Source organism: Plodia interpunctella, chromosome 13 (assembly GCF_027563975.2).
Source record: "Plodia interpunctella isolate USDA-ARS_2022_Savannah chromosome 13, ilPloInte3.2, whole genome shotgun sequence".
Classification (NCBI taxonomy): domain Eukaryota; kingdom Metazoa; phylum Arthropoda; class Insecta; order Lepidoptera; family Pyralidae; genus Plodia; species Plodia interpunctella.
In genome coordinates, this window is record NC_071306.1 from 9,340,466 (window position 1) to 9,362,207 (window position 21,742).

The 21,742-nt window shown below is 36.4% G+C and overlaps 1 protein-coding gene across 1 annotated transcript in view; it reads right to left on the reverse strand.

The window, feature by feature from the left end:
* Pat1 (Protein interacting with APP tail-1) overlaps positions 1 to 21,742 on the reverse strand; it is a 44,421-nt gene that overhangs the window by 7,252 nt on the left and 15,427 nt on the right. Inside the window, exons 2-9 of the mRNA XM_053753576.1 lie at positions 7,915 to 8,028; positions 7,134 to 7,248; positions 6,542 to 6,668; positions 6,035 to 6,205; positions 3,661 to 3,840; positions 2,855 to 3,062; positions 1,355 to 1,513; positions 818 to 920 (exon numbers count right to left, since the gene is read on the reverse strand). Coding sequence (XP_053609551.1) covers positions 818 to 920; positions 1,355 to 1,513; positions 2,855 to 3,062; positions 3,661 to 3,840; positions 6,035 to 6,205; positions 6,542 to 6,668; positions 7,134 to 7,248; positions 7,915 to 8,028 — 1,177 coding nt within the window. The remainder of the gene's footprint in view (positions 1 to 817; positions 921 to 1,354; positions 1,514 to 2,854; positions 3,063 to 3,660; positions 3,841 to 6,034; positions 6,206 to 6,541; positions 6,669 to 7,133; positions 7,249 to 7,914; positions 8,029 to 21,742) is intronic.

The window sequence follows — 21,742 nt, forward strand, 5'->3', positions numbered from 1 at the left end:
CTTTCTACACAACCAATCGCAGAGTCAACGTTGGAATCTCAAGACGACATGAATATTTTCGCTCCTCTTATTTCGCTAGCGTTGTCTACTCTTGGAAGATTTCGGCTGTCGCGTCGGCGCGTACAGATGTCTTCATCATGAGATAATATTAACCAAACAAATTATGTTAATGGTGTCGTTGGTTAAAAAAGAACACGAAATGTTTTATTTACTGTTTGTTTTCGTAGAAGGTATTTTTCTTGTGTTAATGCTTCATAGTTCGCCTTTTGTTTAAGTTTACAACTTTGGTTTCTAAAATAAAATATATAAGTAGGTACCTGGTACTGGACTGGTTTGACGTTTGACATATTATGTCAGTCATACAAATATTTTTTTCCGGAAACTAAGCAAAGTGAAGCACTGACATCGTTTAACAAACTGGTCTCAGAGTTACGTCATTTCCGGAAAAATAAATTAAATTTTCAAAAAATTATAATTTTGTAAATAAGTCGGATTTTTTAAAAAGATATGGGTTGTTTTTTTTACTCCCCTGTACGTAAAAAACATAAATAACACATTGGTAAACATAACAGCCAAGCTAAAGATGTGTTCAAACATCGTGTTACAGTGTCAATCCTATCTAATATTATCAATGCGAAAGTAAGTTTGTCTATTTGTTACCTCTTCACACTCTATCTCAACCAATCTTCTTGAAATTTTGCATACGTGTAGTTTGAAGCACGGAGAAGAACATAAACCTTTCATCCCAGAAAAATAACTGCTCACGCGGGCGAAGCCACGGGCAAAAGCTAGCTAAAATATTATAGTCGATACATACTCATTTCCTGTCCAGCAGGAGTATCAAGCGCGATCTCTTCTAAAATGAGCGCCTTCACGCGTTTGGCTGATGCTAGCAGAAGGTGGTCAGGAGGCACAAGATTCTGGAACCAAAACAAGGGAAAATATATGAAATCATGTTCATATCTCAAAAGGGTAACTGCCATATAATAACTAATGAAAGTGCTGGAGAGAGCTAAATATCTTATCGTAACGTTTAAATGGCTGTCGATGATGATAATAGCGGAAACGCTTCCCCACTCATCCGCCTCAGCCCCGCGATTGTATATGTGCACATATACAAATGCAAGCCCTGAATGTAATCGAGAGACATTCGGAGCTGCGATTGTATATATTTCCTGATAAAGAAAATATTAGATTATAGAAAATATTAAATTGTCGTTATATGTCGCTTTTTAAGAGCAAGAAATAAAATAGTGTTAATATAATTTAGCAGCAAATGTCTTAGGAGGGGTAGCTGCCCTTCCTTGCCCGAACCTCGCTACGCCCAATATAGTTACAAAATAATAAAAATGACCTCTATAATCCTGATAGCCTTCTCCGCATGTTCCCGAGCCTTGTAGAAGAGCCCCGAGGAGTACTCCAGCACGTAGAGCGCGTACGCGAGGTCTTCCTGAGCCGTGGCCACGTGGAGGCTGCTGCGCCCGAACACCCGTCGCAGAGTTGACAGCGCTTCCTGCAATTATTATATATATAATTGTATATTAAAGTTTTGTTTTATGTGTTTCGACTTCGACTATTATTGTGAGCTTGCAACGTTGCGACACTAGCGCCACCATGGCGGCTGCGGCAACACGAGGTAACAAGAACGCGCATAAATAAATATATTAGGACAAATCACACAGATAGAGCTAGCCCCAAAGTAAGTTCGGGACTTGTGTTATGAAATACTCAACGATATATGAGTTATATTTTACAACAAATACATATAAATAAACATCCAAGACCCTGGCGAATCAAAAAAATATTAATTTCCATCATGATCTGACTTAGGGTCGAATCCGGGAATTCTCGGTTCAGAGGCAAGCACTTTACCACTGTACCACCAAAGTCGTCAAGTAAATGTCAAGATAGACAAATTATGTTTTGTTCTGTGATAAAACGCTTTTTACAATTGTTCACGCGCATTGTTTATAAAATGGATTGCGACTCAGTATGTTCAGTATGTGTTGGCATTTCTGTTACTTTTTAATACTATGGATAAGTGAGTGTCAGTCGAAACCAAATAATAATAATAATAAAAATAAATATATATTAGGACAAATCACACCATTCATGCATTTTTGCCATCATCAAATCACACAGATTGAGCTAGCCCCAAAGTAAGTTCTATACTTGTGTTATGGGATACTAACTCAACGATACTATATTATATATAACATATACATATATAGATAAACAACATCCAAGACCCAGGTCAATCAGAAAAAGATCATTTTCCATCATGACCCGACCGGGGATCGAACCCGGTCCAAACATATATTTTTTTGCAAAGATTTTTTTTTATATAGGTGGTGGTGGAGGGTTATTATGAGGCGGGAGAGGGGGGATTAAAGTTAGCAGCGCTTTTTTAAAATATTATAATGGTGTTGTTATGGACAATGACTATATATTTTTTAAAATATTTTATATACAGGGTTACTGGTATAGGTTTCGGGTCCTGGTCGGGTCATGATGGAAAATGATCTTTTTCTGATTGGCCCGGATCTTGGATGTTTATCTATATACGTATTTGTTATAAAATATAGTATTGTTGAGTTAGTATCCTATAATACAAGTCTAGAACTTTGGGGCTAGCTCAATCTGTGTGATATGTCTTAATATATTTATTTATTTACATTGTTTGAATGAGTTTCCTTTTTCGGCATTTCTTCTCAGCAGTGGTCGTTCCGAAATGCTAGTAGTTTGTAGCTTTGGTAAATAGCATGTAATCTAGAATATGACTTGAAAGAGTGCCTAAGCGGGAAGGCCTAATTGGTGAATAAACGATAAGATTGATATGGAATGGAGAGGTGACCTCGTAGACGGCGACGCTCTGCGTGATGGAGTCGATGTTGAGCAGATAGAAGCCGTAGTCCAGCAGCGCGGCGGCGAGGTCGGGCGCGTGAGCGGGCGCGGTGTGGCGTGCGAGCGCCACGGCCTGCCGCACCAGCGCGCCCGCCGCGGCGAAGCGTCGCTTCACCACGCACGCCTTGCCGCACGACCGCAGCACCGAGATCGTTATCCTGCATGCGCATAACAAATTGCTTATTTTTAGACCGTTCGCAGATCACATTGCACAGTGTGGTCGTTGGTTGTTGTCGCTGCGTCTCACTTCGAATCGATTCAATGGTGAGAAATTAAATTCAAACCCATACATGTTCCAATTTATTTCGACCGGGTTGTAAATAATTCCCGAAAAATTTCCATGCGATTTTTCAGACCAGCTTTTGTTCCGACTTCGAATACGTACTTTCGTTTATGAGTTCCACAACGTGATATTTGATTCTTTCATAATCGGATGTCATATAAAATAACTTTTGTGGCGGACATTTTCTGTTTAATATTACTGGGAAATATATCATAAAAGACCCACACACTGTTCAAATCTTTCGGCAAAAAACGTACAAAAAGCCTAGTATTTTGTAGCTTTGATAAACATTATTAAATTTTGCCTATAGACGTCTAATTTCTAAATAAATAACTGATGAACAAATTACAAAAAAATAGCTAAACATGCTGACACCTGTAGACGCTGACGCATTAGATGTGAACCCAAACTGACATAGCGGAAGTGAGGATATATTCGAACGCACAAAAAGCCAAAGTGTGTTCAACACTCACTTTTGCGGAGTATGTTTGTCGAGCAGCTTGAGCGCACACATGGCCCAGGCGTGGGCCGCGTTGTAGTCGCACCTCACGAAGAACAGCGACGAGAACTCCTTGCAGAGCCTCGCGGCCAGGGATGAGCTGCCCCACGTGCTGCTGCGGCCCACGCCGCCCGTGACCTCTTGTACCTCCGACCTGAGGTGGAGATAAACCGATAAATAACCATTTTCATAACCCGGGACTTTTGGGGTAACCGAATAAAGTATTTTGAACACTGATTTTCCATTCTGGTTAAAAGAAAAACAGAAATAAACTGTAACACTTTAAATCTGTTTTTTGAAAAACATGTTCAAAAATGTTTATAACTGTTACAGTCTATAAGGTTTATAATGGCACAACAATGCGACAGCCGACGTGTAGCTGCCGGTTCGTTATAAGACGGAAAAGCAACAGCGCGCGCTTCGACGGCCAATGGGAGTTCCCCATACAGCGACGCTGTTTACTCACACAGAGAAAATTGTAAAAACAGTTATAGGAAAATACATATCTGTTACAATTTTATAAGTGTTCGAAGCAAAACAGGTTTAAAACACCCAAATTAGTGTTACAGGAATAATCCTGGAACAGATTCAACTTATGAATTCTTTATTATGGTGTTTTTAAGTCCCTGTTCACAACTTCACAACTGGCTACAAAAAAGGAAATTTAATTCACGTATCGTATCGTATATACTTCATATTCATAGACATTTTTTTTTTGTTTATTCCCTCGTTTTATTGAGGAGGCAAAGGGTACTAGCCCATACAGCCAAGTCTTTTGTATTGATATTCATAGACATTTGAAGTAAATACATTCTGTCTTCTAATTAGTCAAACGATGTTAAGTGACTGTGATTTGTGTGTTATGGATTCTTTATGATTTCTTTGTTTTTTTTTTTTTATCTCGCATGTAATTATGAACTAAGGATTTGCCGCATGCGCGTGTTGTATAAAAGTGTACATATAGGACACTTAGTTGTAGTTCTCATACCAAGTGAATTTTGTAATTCATTATGAGAAATAAATATCTTTAAACCCAGTCATATCGCCAGAGAGATGCGCACAGATCACCACAAATTGGTTTCCCGAATGCGCAGGCGTCGAGGTAGACCACGAGCTAGATGGCGGGATGATTTAGACAGGTTTCGGCGTGGTTGGCAACAAATGGCTTAGTATAGAAACCTTTGGAAGACAGAAGGGGAGGCCTTTGCCCAGCAGTGGGACACAAAATACAGGCTATAAAAAAAAAGTAGTCATATCACGCTCAAATGAAATGAAACAAAAATACGAAATTTAGCCAGAATCACATTTTCGTCTTCAAGTTTTTACAAAAATATCACTTTTGCCATATTGTCGTTGGAGAGATCTTGTGGTCAGTTTAAAAAAAATACTGGATCCAAATCCTTTCAGCCATTTGACATATCAAACATTTACTTGACAGAGAATTTAATTGATGCTGTAATTGATGATGTTTGCCGAATCCGGCCGTTCGAAAACTCTCGGCTCATTCTTTTCTAACAGACATAATGACTGTTTCTTAAATTTTTTATTTAGTTTTTTCAATACCATGACATAATTAATTTCCCTGACATTATTTACTTATATTATATAGGTATTATATAGGTACTATTTTGTATTATTTATTTATTTATCTCCCCTGGCGGATTTGGAGAGCGTAACAGTGTCTGTTACGGGAGATTCGGAGATACTTAAAAAATCCTAATTCAGAAAACTTTTTTGTATTGCAAAGTATGTTAGTGTAGGTACTTTACGATAGTAAAATAATGTGGTAAAATCAATAAATAATCGAATAAGTTCCATGACTGGAAATAAATCGCAAACTAAACGATAAAAAATAACATGAATTTCATTTGCTGGTCACGGAAATGAAACTACAATTTCGCATAATAAAAGCTAACCATTTTAGCGCAAACAACGTAAAAAATAAACTTATTTTTTTTAAGATTCCGGCTGTGATTTTTAAACTGGCCGTCTGCCTGACCTCAACCCTCTTTGGGAAAGCTATTGTTGGCTATCAGCTGCCTAGGCCATGTATCCCTTTGTCGCCTCCACGGGAGCATATAGTGGTCATATTCTAGGGCGGAACCACACGCCACGACGAGATATATATCTATTTGTATTGGTGTGCATATTGACAAAGAAACAATCGTAATTCTAACTAATATTATAAATGTGAAAGTTTGTGTGTTACCTCTTCACGAATTATGTACTCAAATCTTTTTCAAATCTTGCGTACATGTAATTTGAAGTATGGAGAAGGACATATGGTTCCCTTTTCTGTAGGAACTTAACGCGGGCAATTGCTAGTATTCTATATGTGTAGCACTCACTCGCAAGGGAAGTCTGTCTGCGTGGCCTGGTCGCAGCACTCCGCCGCAGCGTACGGCCCGGCTGGCAGCTCCCCGCTGGCGTCCTCCGGCAGTCCCAGCAGTTTGAGGGCCAGCGTGTAGGTCTCCGTGGCGGCCGGGAAACAGCAGTACGCCGATTGTGTGTTTAATAACCTGGAATTAAAATTAATTTTTAATCCGTATACCGTATGAAAATATCATAACATTGTTATACAGGGTGATTTCTTATACATTGTCATTGTTTTATCTACATGCTCAGCAACCATGAAATCGCGAAAAAAGAAATCAGCTGCTCCATACATTTTCGACAACTGAGGTACTTATTTAATTTTGTATAGAACAGCAGATTTTTATTCATATTAAAAGTTGTTCATAATCATGGATTGAGCTTGTAGAGAAAATATTGCCAATGTATAAAAGTCACCCTGTATACATATTTATTAGTAGGTATATATACTATCAAGAGTGACAGACTAAGAAAAGACTTACCTATGGCAGCACTCAAGTGTCAGTCGTTTGTAATACGTGGTCTGTGGTCGAGCCAGGCACAGCTCCCTAACGCGGAGCAATACTTTCTGTGCGTCTGCGTACCACCCGGCTTCGTTTAGGAAACCACCTGAAAGCATGGTATACACGTCAATCTTCGATAAGTGACCATGACAAAATACACGACCATGATTGCCATAAAAATTTAGTATGTAAATAAACTGTAAATAAAACGAATAAGAAGTGTATATAATTCAGTAATATTAAGTTAAATTCAAAATTAAAGTTCTTTATTCAATTTACGATGATATACTATGATGATATATATCACTTTGCAATCAAAAATTTACTAAAACTATGTCCACTGCCGACTTCCAAAGCGCAGATGAAGAAGAAGCGGCGCAACAAACTTCACCGCAGCCATTTCTCCAAACACGTCAATTGACAATCATGGCTGTAAAAGTTGTTCTCTAATTGAATATCTGAATATTCTTTTCGGGATATACATTATTTGAACCAACTCCGGTGCAGCAGTCCGGCGTGGTGACCATTAAACCAAGGAGGTCGTCAAATGATTGATAGAAAACAAACTTACCTAGCCTCAGACCGAGGTGTATGAGTGTGTCGGGATGTTCTGATACAACGTCACACCTCGCAAGATACGCTGATGATAACTCTGTTGACAGCTTCGCGCAGTGCTCTGTCACCGCCTGAAAATCAAGAAACGTACGTTTTATTTATTTAAACCTATATTGCATACCCAAACCCACCCCAACACGCATGTCGCACGTAAAGTTATGTAATAGGTAAGGGGCAACAGAAGAATCACATGATCACAATTCCAAGTTCGGGCCTTAAGTAGCTATACTATCTGTCGATAGTCTTGGCACAGCATGTACATACTTGGCACATGCACTCAGTTTACCAACAGTCCATCAATTGAGCGTTCTATTCATCATATAGACTGCAAAACAAATCGTTGTGTAATAGTCATGATATAACTAAATTGAACGTAAACGACTAGGTTACGCGGGTTAATAATTATGCTCTCTTATGCGCAGTAGTCGCATCGTATCATCCTTACATACTATAAAAAGTCTCTCTGTATGTCTGAATGAGCGCGATAAACTCAAAAATTACCGGACGGATTTTTGTACGGTTTTCACCAACACATTCCTGATGAAAGTTTAGGTAAACAATTTATTATGGTTTTACCGAAACGAAGGTTAACGGTGGTTTGAAATAAAATCATTCATTCGAGTAGTGCTAAGGTCTACCTTTAGTATTGAATCAGGCCATGCAGATGATCTTTGAAAGCCATTAACTGTCTCGTTTTTAAAGATTTATGAAAGTTTAGATGTATAAAATGTTCTCACCTGAAAGCACTGTAATAGTTGCAGCTGCGACCCTCCGAAACGCAGCAGTCTCTCGAAGAGGTCCAGGTCCGACAGCTCCCCAGCCAGGATACACAGTTTCTTCTCCTGGAACATCTGCAACGAAATGTTAAAATTAACTTTTTGTCGGAACAAATAATTATTGATTTTGAGAGATTTTTTTATTATACACATGTGTTTGAAGATATTGAGACACATATCGACAGGGAATCGCTACGTTTCGGTTCGACCGAAATAATTGTCATGCCATGTCTATTTACCAATTTAAATGAAATTTTAAAAAATATGTCGCGACTTCTTCAACTTCCTATGAATTAATTAAACGCCAGTGCTTGTAGTAGTAGTAGTAGTAGTAGTAGTACTGATTATAAAGATACCTCGCGTGGTCATGTAAATATCTGACACTTGCACGGGAAACAGATAACAAATATTGCCAAAAGGCATCAGACAGCCTTTAGACCTAGAAAAACCATAAAAATTGCTCAAAACAAACGAAATCGGTGAATGAACCAATATATCGTGCAAGTCAATAATTCACAACTGCTTAGTGGTAAATATTGATTCATCAACCACGGCGCCACACAATGCTTCATTAGTATACTGCACAGGAAAAGCGCATACGTCAACTAAACTGCGCTGAACGTAATTTTGTATGTCAACGTACGAGGGTAATAAACTACATAATTACATTCCTAATAAACCTAACCAAATTTGAGTTGATATTCGCCGCTATTACTGCGGCTTAAGGGGTCTCTGTAGGGCAGTTGGATAAGTTGACTGTACTAAACTAAACATTGTAAAAAGCTGGCTTGATCCACGCTGCAATGATGACGTGTGGTGCAAGTTTAAAGCGGAGAGAGAAATAGACTTGTGTGTCAATATTTAGTCACTTACATATTACTAACTAGCTGATGCCTGGAACTTCGTTCGCGTGGCCGGAAATTATTTGGTAAGGAGTCAAAACTATTAGAGAATTTTAATTATATAGACAAATGTAACGATACCTATACATACAGAAGATGCTAATCAGACTGAAAAAGTATACTTTCTAAACTTTAATTGAACTATTATACAGAAAATGATCATCAGACTGAACAACTTTTATTAGAACGTCATTCCTATAGTTTAGCTGTACCATCATAGGTCTACATTAGGTGTTCCAGATCTTTGATTTTTATATCTCAACAGAAAATGCTCATCAGGCTGAATAACTTTTGTTGAGGCGTCATTTCAATATTTCCTATTGTTTAGCTGTACCATCATTGTTTTCCATCAAGTGTTCCAGTTTTCAAAATAATTTATACTGTATATGTTGCCCAGGTTTAATATAACAAAAAAGTTTCATTCAAATCCGTCCAGTAGTTCCGAAGATTAGCGTGTACAAACAGACAGTTTTTTTTTATTCTTACTCTGTTGCTGTGACTCTATCGCCTAATTTTATTTTTATGTAAATTTATTCAATGTACAGGATTTTTTTTTCTACTGTTTTATTATACGTATATTGATAAAAGAGCGTGAGTTTGTGTGTGAAGGAATAGGCAGTATATTTCAGATGAAAGAGCGTGTCGGTGTTCCAGATTGTTCCAAACGGAATTTCAATTCATTTTTAGCTAGATAAACTAAAATATAGTGAAAGAAAAGGGTAAACTTATTCGGCGTATTAGTAGATCCAAAATGAGAATATTCACTAATTGATAATATTATGACTGTAAAAAAAAAATCTAAAATTATGGGTATTGTAAAAACAATAGAATTCATGTAACTGTAAGAGTGTCAATGTCATATATATATTCTAATAGTAATTTTGACTAATAATTCCGTGTCAATCTCAACCTTCACGTTGGCAAAATCATCGTTTTGGCGAACGATGTAGCCATGACACTTAAAAAAATGAATTTATCATCGATGAGATAAAGAGCAATCCGTAGCTATCTAATCTCAAGAGGAAATCAGACTCGGTATATGTATAAATATAGATTTGTTATAAAGTGGTGGATAAAACCAGAAACCTATTTAAGGTTTAGAAGCAAGTCCAACAGAAGCCATAAAATATAGAATATGATGGTCAAATTCGATGTTGCAGTATGGCGTAGTGGAAGAGCTAGATACGATAAAACAATGAGGTAATCGTCACTTGACATTGTTTGGTAAATGGAAATTAAATTGACGCAATAAAATGTCTAGCTACTATATATTTTTCCTATAAATGTAAGCATAAAGGAATAAAATAATAAGATGCAGAAAATGACGCCGTAGAAGAGTCATCTCCTATATTTACACACGGGCAAGAATGAGGAGAACGTAAATGTGATAATTATGATAGTTACGATTTCTAGTAAACAAGGCATTTCCCTTTTATGTTACCATTTAGATAAGAATTTATGAATGTGTACATAAGATCTAATAATTAGCTATTGTTTGCTGCTGTGGCAAACATAATAAAATCTATGAATTTTTGTTATGGGTAATTCAATTTATTATCTTGAGTCTGTGTTCATAATAAATACCCCTTAGAAAAATACTGATCGAGTAAAAAAAGAAAGCAGAAATATGTTATGCTAAAGACACTAGACGGGGTCGCCATGCACCCCAAAAACCGGCAGTTCGGTACATTATCAAGTTACGATTTGAAAAAATATTTTGATTATGACAGCCACATTCCTGTTAAGGGGTCTCTATGTCTTTCGTCTGGCCTGATAATTTCAACTATTATACCATACACTCCCACTGATATACACAACAACAATATAATACAAATCCGCTAAAGCTTGTAACTGCATACAGTACGTAAGGACAATGTCCGTTTGCGGTGCAAATATATGAAGAAGTTTACTCGCTACGTTACAAAAAGTAGACTTGACTGGATAATGGGCTTTACTTTGTACAATCATTGTGTGTATTTGTGAACAAAATGTAGTTCACATCTTGCACTGCAACTCTGCATCATAGCGGATGTTTTAAAGGCTTTTATAATTATTATATAGACTTGATAAAATAGGATCGTTACATGCAGAAATAGGTTTGCGCCCGGTTACAAAATGGAATAAGATTTTTTTCGCAATAGGGCACATGGAAATTTCAGGGCACAAAATTATGTTTGACACGTGACATGCGTAATCAATGTCCTGGCATCGAATGTTCTTGAATGCAATGTTGCTAATCTATCCATCAAATGCCTTGAAGACCAAGGATGGTTTTATGATAATTAGATATCAGTCGCATGCAGATTACCAAATGTCATGCCATGAAACTAATTTTAAAAAATTGTTGACTTCAACACAGTTAAAAGGTGACAGAGTTCCTGTATTACTAGAATGTAATATTTTCAATCAATATGGATCATGTGACAATTTTTCACGTGAGTTTGTATGAAGCTGTCATGCGAGTCAACATTGGGCACTGTACACACATTAGTGTAGATATGAAATCAAAATCAAACATTATCACATAAATCTGTCCTTTCTTATCGACGGTATGCTAAAACCATATGATGATGATATTCATAAATGTCATTTTCTCAATGTCAGTTGCCTTTAGGCTACCTAACATAACAGTCTACTAATGTGCAGGTTTCCTCAATTTTTTTCCTTCACTGGAAGCAGACTGGTGGTCTACGAAAACTTTGCATGAGTCATATTGATATACAATCATGATAATGAGGCATATTGATCGAAAAGATTTGATAATGAAAACTTATTGCAAATTCAAACCTATTGATTTACTAGCGGCCCTTCCGGCTTCGCTTTGGTAAAAGATAATAAACTTAAACCTTCCTCAGGAACCGCGGAATCACATTATATATTGATGAAAACCGCATGAAAATCCGTGGACTAGTTTTTGAGTTTATTACAAACAGACAGACGCGGCAGAGGACTATGTTTATAATGTAAAGGATAAGGATACTCAGAAAAACGCTATTTGTTTAAATAAATGTTGATATCCATTGTAGACATTAATATGTTGCCACAATTGCGAAGACAGTTGACCTCTAAAGGTGAGGTGACACTGCCAACCGGTTGTGTGATCAGCTGCTCAGTAATGCCGTCATATTTTAACGCCACCTTTACAATAGTAAGTTTACAAGTAAATAAGATTGTCTGATTTCACTTGAATCCTATCATACCAAAGAACTAAATAATAACCAAAGAACTAAGTAATAAAAACCATTGGGTTTGTGGATTATGCCTCTTCCTCCATATCCATCGATGAGGAAGCCCAGTGTACCCTAGCAGTGGGGACGACAAAATGGGTGATGATGGTGACAACTGGATTGTATTTGAACCTGGATCGTTTCGATTGTTGACATATTTTTCATCTCTTTGAAACTTGTTTTTACAACGGCAATGTTCGTTTGGCCAAATGTCAAACAAATTTCGCGATAACGTTACAGTGAAATAATTATTTGTCAGACAAATTAAAAATCCCCCGACTTTCAATATTCATTTCGCTACAACTTTTGAACGACTGAACCGATTTTCATGAAACATGACTAAAATTATCTATGACACACAAAAAAACTTAACGAAAATCGGTTCACCCGTTTGGAAGCTATGATGACACAGACAGATACACAGACATACACGTAAAACTTATAAAGCCTCTCTTTTTGCGCGTCGGGGGTTAAAAATAGAACGGGCAATAAGTTCAGCGATTCAATCGTAGTTATTAGCGCGATTGGGGGCCAGGTCTACAGCTAAGTCAAACATCAATTACATGACTCTGTACGACTTCATTGGGAAATTGAAGCCCTATACTGTCCACAATTGATTGCAATTGCTTGATTTGTTCAGTCTGGGCGCACTGGCCGGATACTTGTTTTTTTTTTCTATGAAGCGATCGTGTCGATGTGCGCACAGGAAAGGTACGTGTACGTGAAACGCAACGCGCTGTTTTATAGTTGTTTTTTATTGTGTAAAATAATGGACGTGTTTCGATGAAATTTGGTTCACGGGTAAAATACCTGAAATAGAACGTAATGTGCTAAGGGAGTGAAGCACGCAATGTATAAGTTTTTGTTTTACAAGAAAATATTTTTTTACACAAGCATTTATTGTCGTCTTGTTGCATTCGAAGCACGACAAATAGATCATGTGTCCGCGCAGTAACCCATTGAGGAGTTCCCTCGTTAGGAGCAGATCCTGGGTGCACCATAAGGTCATGCTTATCATAATAATGGTCATGTCAATGGTCGCTTCCGTAAGCGACGTGTAAAATTTCAACTCTGTAGTTCAAGCGGAAGTAGGTGAAATTTAACTGGCAAGATTTGATTACAGACAAAGAAGACAGGTGAAACTAAATCAAATCTTGTAAAATTAAGGAATATTACTGCGAAGTTCACATATCAAACTTATATAAATAATAAAAATATAAAATTCTAATTACTAATCTAATTAATTTACTATATAAAATATTTCAACGTTGCCTGATACAGACACATCAGCTGCAGAAGCTGCCTGTCTATTATTCAATAAATAAATAAATAATCGCATAAAAAAGTTGAAGCACAACTGGCGGCTAAGAAAATAAGTCTTCAACAGAAAAGCCGTTATCGTACATAATCGGCCATAACTGCGCGTCGCAAGCTGCATCGACTTGCATTAATACATTGTAAATGGCCATATTTTTTACAGGTTAATCTTGATTCATACACATTGCATGTAAATACATGAACGAAGTTTAAATGTTACCGGTCGTGAAAATGACAATTGACAACACTTAATTTTTATTTGGGTCGTTCCGTAAGTCTTAACTAATTATAGGGACATAACATTTTTTTTTTCTAAAATAGATTTTGTATTATTATGCATAAGGAAGTAAAAAGCACACACGCCCAAACCAAAAAAAGCTAACCAATCATTTAAATATTAGAAATCGACAAGCCTGTACATTTTTTTTTTAAATGGCCAGTGTTATTTTGCGTCTATTTGACCGAGCGAGCGAAGCAAGCGACATCTAACATTCTACTTGGGGCAAAAATACATTTTTTGTAATAATGTATGTTTGTAACGCAATAACTTTCGAACCGTTGGTCTGATTTTGATGAAATTTAAAAGAAGAATCTGTCAATAGAATTTTTTAGTTCGTGGGGCATAATAATCTAAAGTATTTTTCTAAATAATAATTCACAATTTTGTAAAATCTCATCAAAACTTATTGTATTCGCGAGGTCTACGTTCGCGGCGAACTTTTTTCTTTTTCTTATATGAAACAAGATATTGAAATCATACGGCCATAACAATACACATCGATTGAACACATCTCATGAAGATACAGACATGGCAATGAGAAAACGTCGACCGGACAATGCGACCATGCATTCATAGCGCACGATGACACAAATCGATTGCACTGGCCATGGGCGAGTGTCGGGCCAAAAAGTGGCCAAAATGTACCTGGTAATTAGTTAATGAAGAATAATGAATGAATTATTTCTTTCAATATTTGAAAGAAAGATTGAAAGATAAATAAGAGAAACTAACAAAACATCATTGCACTGTTTTAAGAAACAGTAATTAAATCCATTGTCAAAAAAATAAATTACATTTGCTGCTTTTAATAATTTATTTTCTATACATTTACTGCACATATTAAAAAATATCCCCATAACTTATATATGGCCCAGATTGTTATTAACTATAGCTAAGAGAGACCAGAAGAGATTTTCGTGTAAAAAAACTACATCGAATTCTTAATTAAAAAATCAGGACTCAAATCAGCTATTCCATTCGGGAGTTTAATAAATCCATATTCTTCATCTTTATTCATCTGGGCCAAAACTGGCCCATTACAAAACGGTTTTGTAATCGGGCCAGTTTTGGTCCAGATGGTTAGTTACTTCTGATGCATCAGAAGAATTGGCTGCGCATTGACACCGCGATGCGGCCCTGGCGTGACCACTTACAGAATCGACCGTTATGTCTATCAAACGATGTTTTTATTATTAAGAATTATGCAATGATATAAAAAAAATGTTTTTTTATTTTACTAGACTAGCTTTTGCTTTTGACTTAGTAAAACAAACATTTTTTATAACGATGTCTGCCCGTTGTGGTAAGATTTCAGTTACCATTTTTTAAAATTTTAATTTTATTCCAAACAACTGCAAATTCCTAAGAAAAACATCGCTTTAATAACAATTTCCCTTGAGTCTCTTTATGCATAGTTTTGGCGCAATAAATATTTTGTATAACGTAATACATCACGATGATAAATCTGAACAAAACAATGTAAGTACCTATCTCATCTTATTTATTTCAAGGGGCGATAAAACACACAATTTACGCAAATTGGTCCAAGTTACACTGTAGTTGGTGCAACCAAACTTCGATACAATTTATACACAAAGTATACCTAATAAATGTTATAAAATTAGCATTGCACGCGGCAATACCGATACGCGGTTAGGGTTGCCAGATGTCCGGATAAAGCCGGACATGGCTTTTTCATTGCGTGTCCGGCTTTTGTTGGGCAGTGGGCTTCACTTGAATCATAGTCACTTCACAAGTCGAGTCTTGAAATCTCTAACGAGCGAGCGCATTTAATTTTGAGTGGTGACTTAATTTGACTGATTAATATTAAGTACAGACTGATTTGGCATTTTGACAGATTTATGGTAGTCTATACATATAAAACTCTTGCGTTACTGAACGACAACGCAAACTGGAACTAAACTACTGGGTGTAGATCGCTGAAATTTTGTGGGTAGGTTCCTAGGACAGTGTAGGTGAGCACTAAGAAGGGATTTCCTGAAATTCCCACGGGAAACGGATTTTCGCTGACATACGAAGTTGTTGGCAAAAGCTAGTTAATTATAAAACCTTGGATTTTGCGTATGCAAAAACCAAGGTACGATACAAAGATTGTATAATCTTAGTATTTTATTTATAATCTTAGTATAGTATTCACACTAACATAATTATTTTAATACAAACACGAACTCCTGAATAATGTAGGATGTTCGGCGTTTTTATCCAAATGTCCGGCCAAGCTGGCTGACCTGTCCGGCTATTGGGTTTGGTGACCTGACAACCCTATACGCGGCGACCTGACAACCCTATACGCGGACAATGTAAGCCAATGTAAACAGGTATTCCCGGAATATATATTGTGGGGAATGATTACTTAGTTCCTAGACATACAAGTTCGTTTGTAACTGTAACCAATTTGTGAGAAAGTTCAGATTTAGTCATATAAATACATGAATTTATCCGAGGCCTTGTCGCAAAATTTTGTTAGTAACAGGAGGTCTATTCTTAGTTACTTCGATCACATTGAAAAGTTAACCTTTACGTACAGAAACTCGCACTACGGCTTCTGATAAATTCATATTACGGACAATTTAGATTTTAAGAGGAAATATATTTTTCGGCATAAATATTCTATATTTTTAATTTCCATATAAACGTTCACCGTTAGTTTTCACATTATAATATTGTCTTCGAGAACAGGCTTATCACACATTTTCATTGAAACTCATTTGTGGTCTATTTCGTTGAATTATCGTAGTTTTCACTTAAAAAAAAAACACATTCCGGCATTTACTGGCATAGTTGCATATTCTTTTGCAGTAAATAAAGCCCGTCGCAAGGCCACGACAATCGCCAATCTGCACCACACTATTCACAATATATTTATTATTTTACAGAGTTATGTACAGTCAACAGCACATGAAGCCACCTAAATTCATTGAAAATTCATCGCTATTACCGTGGTATAAAAATCCAGACAGGTTAACTTGATATGCTGTCGACTGACAAAATCATTGTAAAATCTCCCCTATTACCATTGTATAGTTGCCTGATAACTTAATGTGCGGTTGACTGTACGTAAATACACATCCATATTTAGTAGCGTTAAAAGTTTAAGTGAAAACTATGTTTTGTCTTTATCGCACTTTACAATATCTGACAATGACAAAACAAGATAACATAAAGTAGGTTTTAACTTTTTTAAATAACAGGATGATAATATGAATAATATTTTATTTCATTCGCTTCAAAAACAGGCTTTATAACCTGGAACAGATACAGATACAAGAGGTGACAATGACAATAGAGGCTATTCATCATAATATGCGATTCTTAATTATATTTTAATTGTCCTCACTTATAATAACATCTCAACCTCAACGTCACTGAAGTACCATTCATTAACCATAATTATCACGCAGCTATTATTATGGATCATAATAAATTACATCCACGTTATATATACCAAAGTCTGTTTGTTACACTTCCACAACTAAACCGCTGATTTAGATGAAATAAGAGCAATGGTTCACACTGAATGTTTGACAGATGCATGTTGGCTCACATGTTGCCCATTGCAAGTTGCAGTACAGTTTCCCAAACTCGTCGTCCGAGTGAGGAACACTATGCTGAGTTTGATAACAAACGTAGGTAGTTGTTGTGGCAACGAAGGCAGTTAGACTGAAGTGGGACTGGGATGGATTACTGGAAACCCATTTCCAACTGACGGATATTGGAAAATAGGAAGCCAGAAAGAGATGACTTAAAACATAGCTTCTAAGAATTTTACTAATTAAATCTGTGGATTTTCTGATTAATTAAAATAAATATTTATTATTATTATTATTAAAAAGATTGGACAAGACATGGCAAGAAAACACCAAGGACAGGAATGCGTGGAAGAAGTTATGGGGCTTGAGGCCAACAGTGGGAATCAAAAAGATAAAAATCTTATGCAATATATACAGGCTAAAATTTCAAATTGTAATAGGCAGAAAATTAAGAATTGGACGGAAAATTTTAGATGACTCCCAACAAATTTCTATGTTATTTACTACGCAACCACAATTAATTATCTACTCAACTGAGTATTCAGTTTTGGATATAGAATATATATTTTCCTAATCTAAGGTTTTTGGTGTCTACTTGGACGCCTTTTATGGTAAGAAGGGCGTTAATGTGTAGGGAAAATGGAGAAAAAAATATATTTTTTAATCTGTACGTATTGTGAAACAATGCTTCTCCGAGAAAAAATTAAACGCGTACGAATTCAAAATTTTCAATTGCCTATAAAACTGTTTTGTAATTTACAGCAAAAGTAAATCCGTACGTATGGCCAATGGCTTCATACGTACGTAACTTAACGAAAGAGTGCAATAATACTGGTCAAGGAATACGACGAAAACTGCCTAATTCCTATTCCTAATAGGTACATACTTAGTCACATTATAATTTTGACGACCTCGGTGGCGCAGTGGTAAGGTTCTTGCCACTGAACCGAGAGGTCCCGGGTTCGATTCCCGGTCGGGTCATGATGGAAAATGATCTTTTTCTGATTGGCCCAGATCTTGGATGTTTATCTATATATGTATTTGTTATAAAATATAGTATCGTTGAGTCAGCATCCTATAATACAAGTCTCGAACTTACTTTGGGGCTAGCTCAATCTGTGTGATTTGTCCTATATTTATATTTATTATATTTAAAGAGATACCATGGCATAAGTTTCGATGGCTTATTGGCTAATTAAATTTTGTGACCTTGACCGCTTGCCCAACAAGGGCAACACGGGTCATTGGCCTCCAAACAATACTGTTGCAATGCGAAACCAATACTAACCGGTACTAAGTATCTAAACATAGTACCTATTTGTCAATATTTCTTTTACATTATGGTACTAAAAGTCGGTCAAAGACATCACGGTGAGAAAACTATTACGCAGTTAAATAAAGTTAATGAACTTATTAATGTTGTTGATGATATAGGAGCGAGTGTGGTGTAAATGAGACAGAATAATATATGCGACAGAAAATAAATGAGACAGAAAATAACACTAACGCATAAAATAAAATAACACTAAAAATAATATAAATGAGACAGAAAATAACACTAACGCCTTGTACACACGGGCGCTTTTTTCAGCGCGTGTTAATAATTCGTTGGAACTTGCAATAGAATTTGAGAATTCGCATTCTGTTTAATGGTCAAACGATGGTTACAGTCGTCTGTTAAACACGCAATGAATTTGCGTAGATTGATGTGCTGTGTAGCCTGTATGAATCATCAATGAACAGTTCCTCACGTAGTCGATGGAGTACTTGAGGAACTGTTTCATTCATCATGTTCTGTTTACGCTAACAAGCCCAAGCATGTATTTGCCGACACATTAACACGGTAATGTATGAAACAAACAGATCATATCACTATATAAAAAACAAACAGACATCTACTAGTCACTAATCCATAATTACACGCCAATTCTCAACCACCAAATGTAGCAAGTATTTTGGGAGCCTTAAAAATACCAATTCGAGTACGTTTGCATTGTAAAATGTTCTGGTGACTGTACTCATCGATTGCTGTATTTGATTACATTGTGCTAAATACGTGGTATTACTTCTGAAAAATATGTTATAGTTTTAGAATTATCTTTATAGAACGCTTCTTGTTGAATCATAGATAAAATGTGCGCTGATGCAATCCTTCCATTTCTTTGACAGCCCCAAGAATATTCCAACGAAACATTATCTATGCTGCGTAAGCCCATCAATCTTCTCCATTTGTTTGCTTGTCCGTGGTTCTGGATAGCTGACGATGGGATTTCCTCGCGTTTATGGTTTTATTCTGTGTCACATTGGTGCAATTGTGAAGAATACAAGGGTACCTTATCGAGGGAAATAGCTTAAAACGTTTTACCTGCTCATTTTTATCATAATATCGGGCCGTCCCGACTTCCCTTGGGTAAAAAATATTAAATTATAACCCTAAATCTTCCTCGAGAAACACACTATGTATTGGTGAAAATCGTACAAAAATCTGGCCGGTAGATTTTCGAGTTTATCGCGAACAGACAGACAGACGCGGCAGCGGACTTCTATTTTAATATATATGTATGTAGTGAAGTGAAGTGATAGTTATGTAGTGATAGTGATGCGCATAGTACGTCGTAAGCGACTGCATTTTCTTTTCTCTTGGAACGTCACACATTATACGTGTAACGCTAATGTGTCTGTTAAGGTTATTTTTTTAAGTTTTTAGGTCAACTTGCTTCGGGATTGCTGTCAAGGCTTCGTTTCTCTCGGTACGCCAACCTAGTACGACATCTGTGGAGTGGTCACATTATTCCACACGCCTCAATAGTGTGATGCAGGTTTTGTAAACATTCCAGAAGCCATAAGCTTCCTTCAGTCACTAGTAGGACAAGTAGAATTAGTTCATTTTCAGTTGGAAGACTTATAGAAGATAAAAAATGCAAGTACATATTCTATTACGTACATACATGCTATAAATTTAGCATCAGTTTCTTTCCAAACCTTTAGTTACCAAATTAGAATGCATTACGTAATATGAACTGTTTCAAGATACTACGAAACAGGGTCAGTGACCTTTGATTCGAAACGGTTGCTCTGACTGTATGAGTAATAAGATCTTATAGGTATCCTAGGGTCGTTGGCATGACACAATGAAATGGTATAGTTTTTGTCAAAGACCAGTTTCTAGGATGAAGTACGTTTAGATTGATTTAATAACAGTAGGCACATAGTAGCAAAACTATTGTGACACCTCGTTCGCACGGGTGAATTTTTCACGCGCGTTAAAAATTCTTTGGCATAGAACATATTTTATATGAATTTATTTCGTAAGAAATTTGGCAACTAGTTGTCCTCATGTTTGCTGTGCCCTTGTAGGGCGTCACTTGTATTTTATATAACAACTACGAACTTGTGGCTTGCAATAAATATGAATCTGAACATATTTTTATCGCATTTTGATCGGTGTGCTTTAGACTGTAGGAATATCCCTCAGTACGAAGATATTTTTTTTACGTCCGTTTGAACATAAATAATTGGGTAAATCTCCCTCGAATCTATACCAGGTCGGTCGTCTTTGGTTATTGCCGTTGAGATAATTTTTTCATTCATACATTATGACTCTTCAAGAAACCATTATAATTGTAATACGACCAAATTAAGGATCTTATCATAAAGTAAAATTATTTAGAATTGAAAACTTTACAGACACTTCACGGTAAATCCTAACTGATATTATAGATGCGAAAATAAGTTCTTTTGTTATCTTTTCATACGCTTCGTCTGTTTAACCAATATCCTTGAAATTTGCATCCAGTTTGAAGTACGGAGAAGGACACAATGTAGTTTTCATTCCAGAAATATAACTGTACCCGTAGAAAATTGACGCGGAAGAAGAAGAATCTTATAGATCATTCGATGGTCGTGTAAATGTAATGTACATGCCAAAAATGTCGTATAGCGTGACCTGATCATAAATGACAATAGATTTGTTTGTACCACTATTTTTCAACAAATAAATATTGTGAATTTACTACTCACAAATTCCTTTTCCAAATGATTTCCAAACTAGCCGACTTCACACCAACATCCGGCTCACGGCTACATTCCTCAGGTTTGCTATACATACACTAACAGTCTAACAATGAAGCAAGTGAAGCACAAATATTTGATTGTTTACACGTGCTTAGTCGACATAATAGGTAAGTGAATAGTTCTCGTTGGCTAGCCAAAACAAAAAAAAAACACAGTGGTGCTTTTGAGGAACTTTACAGGACTAAAAATAAATGTGCGAAAATCTTTTCAATAAATAACAATATACAGAGATCATACACACCTGTGTCTGCTCGGATTCTTCGATATTACCCATTATACTTTGTATATTCTATTACTAACTTTTGCCCATGGACTCCGCCCGCGTGGATTTCCCACGGAAGCAGTAATTTTTCAATTGAATAGGTAACGCGTCAAGGGGTAACTAACAAATATACAATATATTGCTTACTTTCGAATTGTGAAATTCCTATTTAGGAA